Here is a 12,386-nt window from a genome sequence, read left to right on the forward strand (position 1 = left end):
TGTTGACTTTCTTGGATCTGTGAATTTATAGTTTTCATTATATCTGGAAAAGTATCAGCTATTGTTTCTTTAAGATTTTCTTGCATACCTCTAACATACTCAGTATTTCCTCTACCTTCTTGACCATATTGAATATAGTTGTAATAACTGTTTTAATGTCCTTGTTTACCAGTTCTGTTCTCTGTGTCATTTCGGGGTCTTTTCTAGTTACTTGAGTTTTCTTCTCATTATGAATCACATTTTCCTGCTTCTTAGCATGGCTGGTAATTTTTTATTGGATTCTTGACATTTTGAATTTGACTTTTTTGGGTGCTAGATATTTTTTTATTCCTACAAGCATTCTTGAACTGTACTCTATGCCATAGTTAAATTACTTAGAAACAGTTTTATGCCTTTGAAACTTGGTGTTAAGCTTTGTTAGGTAGGATTGGAGCAGCAGTTTGTCTAGGGCCACTGTTTCTTCACTGGTAAGGTAATATCCTGAGTACTCTACTTGGTGTTCTATGATTTGCAAGATTTTTCCACTATAACTAGTGGAAACACAAACTATTGCTATGTGATTACCAGGGATTTTTCCCTCTAATCTTTTTAGGTTATTTTTTCTTCAGCCTTGGATAATTTTCTCACATGTGTATACTGGTCAGTATTGAGCTGAAGACTCAAGGGGAACCTTTTACAGATCTTCAGAGAGTTAGCGCTCACTCTCTCTCTCTCTCTCTCTACAGCTCTCTCCTTTCCACTACAACTTACAAACTCTAGCTCCCTTGGCCTCCCTGGACTCCCAGCTCCATCTTCTCACCTCAGGAAGACCACCAGACTCTACCTGGGTTCCTTCTCCCTGTGCTACTGCCTGAAAACACTGTCTAGGCAGTGAGCTAGGATAACTGTAGGGGTCACCTTGTTTGTTTCCTCTCCCTCAGTGATCACTGTCCTGCATTGCTGATGCTTAATGTCTGAAAATCATTGTTTCATTACCCTTCATCTGGAATTTTAGTTTTGTTTTAGGCAGGATTGTAAATCTGGTCTTTGTTACTCCATCTTGGGTGAAAGAGAAAGTTTCATGACTAATTTTATTTTGAGGGCTGGAAAAAGCATGGAGTGAAATGAATATAGTCCAACTGAGCGGGAAGACTTCAATTTATCCCATAACATAAACCAAAATAAGAGGAAAAGTATCCCTTTGATTTTGATGAAAAACATATTTTTTAAGTGTCCTTCAGTTTTCTGGATATTGTTTTTGGAGAAGAAAAAACAACCAATTTTATTATAACATTACAGTGCCCAGAATAAATTACATCTAATTCTTACTGACAGCTTTGTAGGAGCCACTAGCAAAAGGGTACTGAAATGAACCGTTATTCAAAACAGTCAAATTAGCATTCCTGAAATAGGATGACTGCTGGATTGTATCATGCTGTCCTTCACAATGAACCTTAACCTGATGCCTTCAGTCAGGTTGGTAAATCACAAACCTGAAGGCCCCTTGCAGGTATATTTAGAATCCTATGGTCTTGCGTTACATCAGTGGGGAAATAACAAAAGCACTTCTAAAATCAGCCTCAGTATTCTCCTTGTTTGCCTCATAAAGGCCCTTAGCCTGTGGGGCAACCCTGGGAAAGGTGTCCACCCAGGGGCAGAGTACTCAGTGTTCCCTGGTCTCAACCCACCTCCCCGTCCCTCAGGATTCTTAACAAGAAGTCAGTTCAGGTATTTCCCAAACATCAAGGCCAAACATCAAGAGGCCTCACTCTGCTTTTCTAAACTTGCTTTTCATGATCCTGTGCTAAGAACCTCACCCTTCAGCATCACGTGAACCTCCACTGCTTCCTCACCTCTCTGCACACTCCCACCTCTGGGCTTTGCTCCCTTGAGTGCCCTTGTATTAGTTTGCTAGGCTGTTGAACACTGCAAATTGGGTGACTGACTGAAGTAACAGAAATGTATTGTCTCATGGTTCTGGAGGCAAGAAGTTATGAGATCAAGGTGATGGCAGAATTGATTCCTTCTGAGGCTGTGAGGGAGCATCTGTCCCAGCCTCTCCCCTGGCTCCTGGGGGTTTGCTGGCCATCTTTGGTGTTCCTTGGCTTGTAGATCTCTGCTTCACCTTCATGTGCTGCTCTCCCTGTGTACCTATCTGTGTCCAAATTTCCCCCTTTCTATAAGAACACCAGTCATATTGGATTAGGGGTCCCCACTACTCCAGAGTGACCTCATCCTAACTCGCTACATCTTCAATGACCCCATTTCCAAATAAGGTCCCTTCTGAGGCTGTGTGGGCAAGGACTACAACGGCTATATGAGAGGACACAATGCAACCCATATCAACTCTATTGGAGTTGGGTCAGAAGGAGCGTGGACTGAAATGATATGATGCATTTGAGCATATTAAAGATCTGAACAGTCCTGAAAGAAACTAACATTTCCAAACTGATTAGATCATAGCCCCCCTTCCCCATTTAAATCCCACCCAACTGGAGTTCTGTGGAACACACTTTGGGAAATGTATTCTGTCCCTGACTTCCGGATTTATGAGGCCATGAACACAAGTCAACACTTGTGTTCGGAAGGGCTGAAGTGTGGCAAGAGACCAAAGCGGACAGAGGAGAGCCACTGCTGGGGGAGCTCGGGCGGGGCACCTGTGACCTCCTAGGAAGGGTCTCAGGGCAAATCAGAGGCAGCGGAGGGGCAGGGCTCCCCAGATGCCCAAGATTTGAGAGCCTTGCTCCCGGCTGGAGCAGGGACCCGCTGCTCGCCTGCCCGTGCACCCACACTGCTGAAACCCCAGCTGGCACTCATTCGTGCTGTGTCTCGTCTTCCAGATCACAGCCAGGCAGCTTCAGGGCTTGTCTTTGTCCATCACTTAAGCATTTTAACCGCTTCCCAGTGATCTTTTCTTAACGACCACAGGCAGAGAGCTTCGCCATGCTACTTGGAGACTCAGTTCTAAAGATCCCGTGGAGGAAATTCTATTTCAAGAAAGAGAGGATTTAATTAAATAAATACACATTTAATTTCCCATGCTTGGTAGCTTTCAAGAGACAATCAGTCATTTACGGTGTGTGTTTCAGGCACTCATGGGGCGCTTATTAACCTCCAAATGCCACCAGCTCAGCAGGGTTTGGCCTCAGAGAGACGTTTGTCTGATAGCGGGGAACTCTGCATCGGAGGCCCACATCCTTTTGTGATGTTAAAGGGATTCCGTGTGCCTTGCTTTGCCAGGCAGTAAGCGGAGCTTATGTGGGAGAATGGAGAACAGTAATAATGGGCCTTCTGTGTTTCTCCATACAGCTGATACCTATGTGGTTGCCAATGATTCAGTCAAATATCAAGGTAAGTCACCCCCGGGTGGACTGGAAGCTCAGTTCCCTCCAGAGAAGCTCATAACATTCACAGGGCTCTACAATGCGCCACTCATTACCTGTTCCTGGTCTCTGGGGGCTGATAATGCAGGAGACCTTGTGGGACAGGTAGGGGGCCTGTGGGCCGAGGTGACAGCAGGAGCCGCTGTCCTACTCATCGTTGATTGAAGGGGGAGGGGGAGGATCCCAGAGTCTGGGCGAGGCTCTGCTACTGACTAGAACACAGGCTGAAAAGCTACTCTACCTTCAGAGGATACCCATGGGATCTGGTCCCAGACATGTCCGGTGCTATCTCCTGGCCACTAGGACTGACGTTTTGTGATGGGAAGAATTCTATTAAGAGAGGATAGCATTCAGTGAACGACAGAATTGAACTAGAAGGGACCTGCCCACTCCCCCCCCCCCATTCTATATAAGAGGAAACATAGGATCGGAAGGAAGAGTAACTTGGACAGGGTCCCACAGCAAGGGACGGGGAGACAGAACGTAGTTCTCACTGCCAGGCCCCGCCTTGAGTGACGCATGGTCACTGCAGGGCCAGACGTACTCCATGGCTGTAAATCTAGTTACTGGGGCTTAACATTAAGATGGCAAAGCTCACCACCCTCTCCATCCCAAACTGGGTCCCGTCTAAGGCACTGGGAGTATCAGGTAGGAGGGGGAGAAGATGGAAGCCTTGTTGCTGGATTTCCTCCCAGAGTTGGGGAGGGATGTTTGTGGAAGGAAGGGAGGTGACTTCAAGGGATACCAAGAGAGATATACAGCTGTCAGCAGTGCCCACAGGCTTTGAGTACTGATTCACGGCCTAACTGCTGTTTGTGGCCACCGGTAGGGCCAATGGCTTTGCTGAAAACCTCATTGCACCAGTAGCTTCTGTTGTGAAAACTGCTTGGACTTTCACCCCGAGGCATTCCAAACTGCCCTCCCCCTGCTTGGCGGTCATCTGTGGCAATTTGACATTGCCCAGAGTGCTAAGTGGAGGCCAACAGAACTTCATGGAAAGCTAAGAAGAATAAGAAAAGCTTACAACCTAGCTCCTTCGTGTGTGCATGAACGTGTGCATGAACGTGAGAACAGAGAGACTATAATCATGATGAAAATGTCCTGAGCCCTTCCTATGTGCCGGCTTCTGTTCTGACCCCTCTGTTAAATCACTTATCCTTACAATAACCCCATCAGGTGAGTGTTACTATCCCCACTTTGCCCAGGAGACAATCCAAACACAGACCGAAAAACCTTGTTCCCAAGTTGTTTACAGAGGACCGAGGATCTGAACCCAGGGAGCCTGGCAGCATAGCCTGCGACACCAGGCCCACATAGCAAACAGCTCTCGGGGGACAAGTCTAAGTGTCAGCCCCTGCACTGGTGTTGCAAAGAATGAATCGAGATGGGAGGGGCATTATGTGGATGGATTTGGGCCAGGTGGGCTCTAAGAACATGGCACCGGCCCACGCCCTCTGCCCTGAGCCCTCCCCAAATTTGGGAGTTGGCCTTCTTCAGGCCAGACAGCTCCCGTGCCACGTGTAAGTCCCGCCTGCAGAAGAAGTCCAGGCCGGCACTCCCTGGGTTGACGGGAAACCCGAGCAGGAAAGAAACTAAACTACCGTCTTGCCCTTTCTTACAGCACTTATCTGCGGGACTCCAGCTTCGCCTCCAGGCCATTCAGAACAACGTGAACCACCACAGCCTCAGGACGCTGCCGGGTTCCACCCAGAGCAGTGCCAGCCTGGCGGCCCTGCGCAAGTGGCTGCAGTGCACCCAGTTCAAAATGGCCCAGGTGGAGATCCAGTCCTCAGAAGCAGCCTCTCAATTTTATCCTCTATGAGCGGACTCCTCGGCTCTCAGTGTCAACACTCTGGTTTAGCAATAATGGGTTTCAAAACAAAACAATTCGATCCAAGCAGGTTGGGGAACATATTGGTACTGTACATTCTCTTTCTAGTTTAGTAAAAGACGTGCAAAGGCCGGAGAGGGCCAAAATGAAGCTTTCTTGCTACATATTTCTGATGACTCCTTGGGCTATCCGATTAAGTGTTTCCTTACATTATTTTTTAAAAACCAAATCATTTTTCTTTAACTAACTTCTATTTTTTTTAAGAAAAAAAAAATAGACTGGTGGGTACTCACAGAAAAGTTGTATAAGTCCCCCTGTTGCTATTTTTGATGATAGAGAATAAATAGGGTTTTTGAAACCTTTGTAGTGTTTTTTCTTAAAATCCACTCTTGGCAATGCAATAAAAAAAACCCGTCACCATAAGCCAGTGACACTTGACTGAAGCTTTTTGTCATTATCCTGGGAAAAGTGGCAGCTTGCAAGGACCATTACAAAGTGCACTTAGAAATTAGGTGGTTAAACTGTGCCAACTGTTTTCTTTGTTTTATAATATCATTTTCCAGGACTGTCCAGTAAGTTTTATTATTTTTAAAACTAGTTTTTCAACTCATTAGTCCTAGGCTGTACTTTCTTGTAAGCTTTATGACAACCACTTTAGTTTTGTGAATAATAAATTTTATTCTTTTGTTAATACTTGTATACAATTCAATTTAAAACTGTAGATTGCATACTGGACCAGACGATTCCCCACGCTGGCACAGAACACTGCACCTGGAGCTATGTTTCATAAAACGGAATTTTAATAGTGTAAGAGCACCAAGATTTATCAGCACTTATATTTAACATTTGACTGTGCATTCACAAATGATATTTCTCTTCTCTATCCCTGTAATGCACTGACTAAAAGAAGACTTAATATACATTTAAGCTGTATATTGACATGCTATTAAATGCATTTTTTATTATCTTTGTGAGCCTGGGGTTTTTTAAAATCAGTTTATAGAGCTAGAGTTTAGTTCCTGACAACCATTTCTTCTAAACTTTTAAAACTTCTAACTTCCATTAAGACTAAGTACAATTTTAAGAGGAAAAGGCTTTCTTTAAGGTCATTTGGTGAGAGAAACACACAATTTATTTGAAGTCCATTCTCTAGGAGGGACTTTGAGGGCATGAGACTTTTTTTTTTTTTTATGTTGGTTTTAAAGAAGCTTCTCTCTTCTTCTGGGAAGTCTGATATCTTAATGCTTCTCAGGGGAAAACAAGTCCTCAAATGTTAAGTATTTCACATGAGTTCTAGAAAGACAGGGTGGCAGATCTCCATTCTTTTTTTTTTTTTTTTTTGTGGTACGCGGGCTTCTCACTGTCGTGGCCTCTCCCATTGTGGAGCACAGGCTCCAGACGCGCAGGCTCAGCAGCCATGGCTCACGGGCCCAGCCACTCCGCGGCATGTGGGATCCTCCCGGACCGGGGCACGAACCCACGTCCCCTGCATCGGCAGGCGGACTCTCAACCACTGCGCCACCAGGGAAGCCCGCAGATCTCCATTCTTATGAAAACTTGTGGGGAACCAATAGGTCCTTATAGTAAGACTATAGAAATGATTCTTCTTCATATTTTGCTAACAAACTCTTTGGAAAGGCCTTCCCCTGTTCAGAATTCTCCTCCGTCCCAGTCGTGCTTGGTTACGCTTCTGTGCACATTTGGTCTTGTATGATAAAAAGTTGCACATGTACTTATCTCGCTTGTAAACTGTGACGGCTTTGAGGATATGTCCTGTCTCTGTATCCCCAGGGTTTGGCTCATAGTACATGTTTAATTAGTGTCTATTGAATGGAACGGATTTGATTAAGCAGCAGGTCTTTCTTGAGCTACCCAGTGGGCTCAGCAAGGGCTAAATTGTGACTTTCTCTTTTTTATGCAGGGATTCCTAGAGGGGGTTATAGACACAGGCTGGAGCAGGAGGCCCTGGCTGCTCTCCCTGGAGGTTTAACTGACTTCCCCATCTGGGCTCAGCTGTAGGCCCAGCTCTTTAGTGGTCCTGAGCCCACCCTGCCACAGGTGGCCAGGATCTTGGTGGCCCTATTCTACCAGTAGACAAAGTCCAGAGTCATACACAGCTGCTTCTCCATCTTCTTTGCCCAGTTCCTTGAATGAACTTCTGCCTCAATTTCCCTTTGTATTTGCATCCCCCCAAGGGCTGGAGGTGACCCTTTAGCTCAGCCCTCTTGACTGGGTCGCCTCTAATGCTTCCTGCTATCTGGACCTGTTTCCTTTACCCCAGTCACAACCTGGGTCCTTGGTCCCATCCAGGCAGGTCTCCCTCCTTGCCCCTCAGAACTGTGGGACCAGTTTTCCTACCAGCTTGACCAAAATACTGCCCCTGCTGGGACCCTGCCACTTCATTGGCCGATAGAGATCAGCAGGCTTCTCTGGCTTACACTCACTCCCCCCTGCCCACTTCATTACCCAGTATCCTCATCTTCTTTTGTTATGTCATTGTGGCAGCCTCTCCAGCAAGTGGGGCTCAGGCACTTAGAAGAAAGAAGCCAGGAAAAGAAGGGACAGATGGAAGTTTAGCAGGATTGGTCCTTACAAGGAAGAGGAGAAGCCATTCGCCTAGGTCAGGAGTCAGACAACTGCAGCCCCCTGCCTGTTTTTGTAAAAAATCCACTAGAACACAACCACACCAGCCATTTACACATTGTCTCTGGCTGTGTTTGTGCTACAGCGGCAGAGTTGAAGGGTCATGCAGGAGACTGAATAGTCCTGAAAGCCTAAAACATTTACCATCTGGCCCTTTACAGAAAAAGTCTCCTGACCTCTGGCCTAGGTGAAGGCCACCGAGGAGCACTGAGTTGAACCCTTGCATGGGTATATTTTCCCCAAAGCCCCAGGGTTTTTGAAGTTGCATTACTAGTGTTTCCTCATCTGTAAAATGTGGACAGTGACACATTCTACCTCATAGGGTTGTTGAGATGACGAAATAAAGAATGCAAGGAGAGAGCTTAAAGCAATGCCGGGCACATGGTAAGCCCTCACTAAGAGTTATCGGTTACTGTTTTTATTCTCATGTTAAAGCCTAGAGAAGTAAAGCTCCTTGCCCAAGGTCTACGGCTAGTAAGAGGCAAAGCCGGAACATGACCCCAGGTTGTCTGATGCCAGGGACTGTGCTCTCAACCACGGTCCATATAGACTCCTGCTACCCCACAGTCCAGCCCCGGGTGACAGCTCTGACAGCAGCAGAGAGGGCAGAGAGACTCCAATCCAGATCTGGCCAGTTCTGATTATTGGCTTGGAGAAGAGCCAATAAATAAATAAATAAATTCAGTTTTCCTTCCCTCACGGAATCCTACGGGTTCCAGGATGTGAACAGAACATTCTGAGATTCCCAAGGGTAGAATGGGCCAAAATCTGCAAATGCATAGATTCCATGACTGTTTTGCAGTGAGCATGCCTCTTACTAGTTGGGTGACCTTGGACACGCTATTCAATCTCTCTGGACCTCTGTTTTGCCTTATCTGTAAAATGGAGCTGTCTACGCATCTCCCTGGGGGGATGGAAAGCACAAACGAGTGGAGGACTGAGGTGGTGCTTGGGAGACTGTACCAGACTCTATGGACCTCCGAGGAAACCTGTGCCACCTTATGAAGACCAAACGAGGGGACAGCTCACAGCTGCAGGCTCATCTGGTTTTTCCTTCAGCCAGTCCCTCAGAAGCAAGACCTACAAGACCCATGGGAGCTGAAACACGCTCATTAACCAAGGGTGTCCAGTCTTCATTGTATGCCATTCTTTACAAGCGTGTCATTCTGCCTGACAATGGGATATTTTCAGCAACTCTCTTCCCTAAGAGTCTCATCTGAGGCCAAGTGACTGCAGCAACTTCGTCTCCATTTCCAAGCTACAACAGGACAAATAAAGTTGGATGGGATCAGAGAAGATGGGTTATCCACCAAGACTCTTTCGTGAGCTGGGACTCAAGGGCTTCTGGCATTAATCGGACAATGCAGATCATTTAATATACCTCTTTAATAGAATTAATTTGAAACTATGTATTTTGGGCAAATTGGGTGTTTTAAGAGTAATGGTCTTAAGAAGAATGAAGGGAGTGGTTGGAACTCAATGGAATGGAACCAAACTATGTTTTTATGAGTCAAACCCTCTGGGAGAGGAAGGGTTATCAGTAAGAGGCTGGCCAGTTCCTTCCACTGACAGCAGTGAGCCTCTTTTGAGGGGGTTCAAGTGAAACCACAGAGCCACCGTTTACTGAGTATCTACTAGGTGTTAAGCACTTCACAAACATTATCTTTACTTCTCTTAGCCCTCTCTTCCCCGTTAATATTCCCACTTTGCAGGTGAGGCAACTGAAGCCCAGAAGTTAAATGACTCATCCAAGGTCAAGCTGGCAGTAGTAGCATTAGGACCAGAAGGCCAACTGACTCCATCAGAGCTTCACTCAGTAAATGTTAATTTCTCTCTCCCTTTCTTTGATTCTGGCCTCTTTTGGCTAAAATGTGCCAAGAGCATGGGATAAAGCAATCTGAGGGCTCTTTTGGAGGAAGCTCAGTCTTGTTGGTTTCTCTGTTTATTAATCATCTATAATAAATTTCCACTGAGCCACTGTCACTTCATCTGACAAAGGCATTTTCTCCTTTACTTTGGGAATTCATTTATTTGCCAAAAGATTATAGCTCACAAATTAAATCACATTTAGTTTCCCACTTAATATAATAGTTTTATGGCAAAGAATAAAGTTTTCTGAATTCATCAGATTGGGATGATGAACTCTATTAGATTAGGGGTCTGAGTTCACTCAGCCCTGCTGAGACTTGCCCCTAATTCAAATAATCATAGCTGCCCTCTGTGTGGGCTTACTGCATGTCAGGCACTTTAGATACAGTAGTGTCATTTAGTCTTCTCAACAGTGATGTGAGGCAGGTACTTCTGTTATTAACCCCATATTACAGATGAGGAAACTGAGGCATGGAGAGACAATATCTGAAGGAGTCACTCAGTAAGAGGCAGAGCAAACTTTGAATCCAGATATGTCTGCCTCCAAAGCCTTGGCTCTTTCTACTACATAATTCTGGCAGGTCAATGATGGGTAGAGTCCTTTGCTACTCACCTGACCGCAAGGTAACCTAGAATCGCATAGACCAGAAGTCAGCAGCCGGCAGCCTGCTGGTGAAACTTGGCCCACAGCATATTTTGTTTGATGAACTTGAACTTTCCATTTCCCCTTTCAGTTTGAATACTTCCGCTAGAGCATGCAGTCTACAGTTCTGTACTGTTTCCCACTACTGACCTCTGCCTCCCAAGCAGGAAGACCCCACAGCCTCTCGGCAGAGATCCTGTTGCCTCCCAGTTGGTGCTTCACTCATTCACCTGCTCCACCCTGCAGGCTTGTGAGTTTGCCACCCAGTTTAGACCGACCGTCTCATTTTACAGGCCTAAGACGGGGTGGGATTGACCCAGTGTCACTTAGCGAGCCAGTGGCCAAGCAGGACTTGGGGCCGTGCTCTCAGCCCCACAGTGGCCCACCTCTCCCTGGCATCACTCCCCCACCTCCATCTGCATGGCCATGGGCCCCCTCCACACCCCGACCCATCAGTTCGACCTCATTTCTAGTCAGGGCTGGTCCCTCCAAGGTGAGCCCTGGCAGCAGCTCGTCCCTGCAGGGTGCCCGGGACATTGGCGGAAGGCACGGATCTGGTCGAACAAAGAGCTGGCTTTTTAATCATGCAGTCCAGACAGGCCCCCGCCCGCAGGCCGGTGGAGAGGGGAGCCTCCCGGGGCTGCCTGGCAGATGCCCTGATTTCCGCTCCTTCAGGTGGCCACTTGGAAAAGAAAGGAACAAGCAAGTAATCAGGCATGAAGGACAGAAACACTCCAGGTGAGGACAATCACGCTGCCCAGGTGGGGTGCTGGGGGCTGGTGGTGGGAAAGCTCCCAAGAGGGGATCGGCCAGTTTCAGACAGCACGGTGTGCCCAGAGCCTTCAGCTAGAGAGCCCGATGCTGGGCTCAGGGCTGGGGGGCAGCTGGAGGGGAACACACACAGGCTCTGCGGCCAGGCCAGTTGCGGACATTCCCGCTGACCCGCTCTATGACCACCGGCAAGTACTTCATCTCGCTAAGGCTCAGTTTCATCAGCTGCAAAATGGAGATGCTAATTCCTCTCTGTTGACGTTTTTGTGAAGAGTAAACGAAATGATGTCTGTCAGGTACTTAGCACAGAGAGGGAGTCGTAAACAGGAATAAGAGTGGAACTTTAAGGAACCCTCGCTACTCCTGGGAATGCCAGGCTGTGGGCTAAGAAGCCGACATTCACACAGCCGTTTCTTCTTCCAACTGTAATGCCGTGTAATGACAGCTGGTGTTTTGCTGAGATGTAATCACAGCTTGCAATGGGACCTTGGCTCCCATCCTTTGGAATGCGGCATTCCTACGCTGCTGGGCTGCGTGTGGTGACTCAAGGCTCCCCCGCGTTTCTCTGTTTGAATGAGCAACTGGGAAATCCTCCTGCATATGGTGTGTTCTCTCATCGCTGGGACTTCACATGGTGTGAACACATCCTTGTGTTTGTAATGGGGATGATATTTTGAAAGTAATAAATGGATATGTCTTTTGTTCTTCTCCAGGAAATCGCGTTCCCCAGCCTAGCTCCATGGATGGCGTGGGTGGGAGGGGGTTCAGACGCAGGGAAAGTTCTGGTCACACAGGATGAGGGAATGGAGAGCCTGCCTCTTCTGGACCCTAGTGGACTGTTGGCCAAAGAAAAAGGGAGACAAATGTAGGGCAGGGCAGAGAGGCCAGGTGGGCATGTCGGCAGCTTCCCTGCTGGGGGTGAGAACATTGTAGAAATGCCCTGATGGGAATGTCCCAGGGAGCCCCACCACATGGTGGTGCACAAGCCTCCAGGAGAAGGGCCGGCAGCCCTGGGCAGCCTCGGGGCTGCAGATGGAATCCTGCACCCAGCTCCGGCAGCTCTCTCCCGGCTTGCGGGAGCGAGCAGGTTCCAGAGTCCCCGTGGCTGGAGCTGAGAGAGCAGGAAGATGGGCAGGGCCCGTGGTCAGGAGGAAGAGCCTGCCACAGTGTGGACAGCTGGAGGTGCCGTCACCCTTGGAGACCGGAAGGGCCCAGGCACAGTTCTGCAGTCACCTGGCCCGGAAGCAGCCCAGGCCTGCCACGAGAC

At 47.5% G+C, this 12,386-nt stretch overlaps 1 protein-coding gene across 12 annotated transcripts in view; it reads left to right on the top strand.

Moving 5' to 3' along the window:
- The window catches only part of UNC79 (unc-79 homolog, NALCN channel complex subunit), a 249,666-nt gene extending 244,115 nt beyond the window's left edge, over positions 1-5,551 (top strand). For all 12 annotated transcript variants that reach the window (XM_030883497.2, XM_060295215.1, XM_060295222.1 and 9 more), the window contains 2 exons: positions 3,289-3,330; positions 4,984-5,551. In XM_030883497.2, coding sequence (XP_030739357.2) covers positions 3,289-3,330; positions 4,984-5,184 — 243 coding nt within the window. In that variant the 3' untranslated portion in view covers positions 5,185-5,551. The remainder of the gene's footprint in view (positions 1-3,288; positions 3,331-4,983) is intronic.
- The last annotated feature ends 6,835 nt before the right edge of the window (positions 5,552-12,386 follow it).

The sequence above is a fragment of the Globicephala melas genome, chromosome 2 (genome assembly GCF_963455315.2).
Source record: "Globicephala melas chromosome 2, mGloMel1.2, whole genome shotgun sequence".
Classification (NCBI taxonomy): Eukaryota; Metazoa; Chordata; class Mammalia; order Artiodactyla; family Delphinidae; genus Globicephala; species Globicephala melas.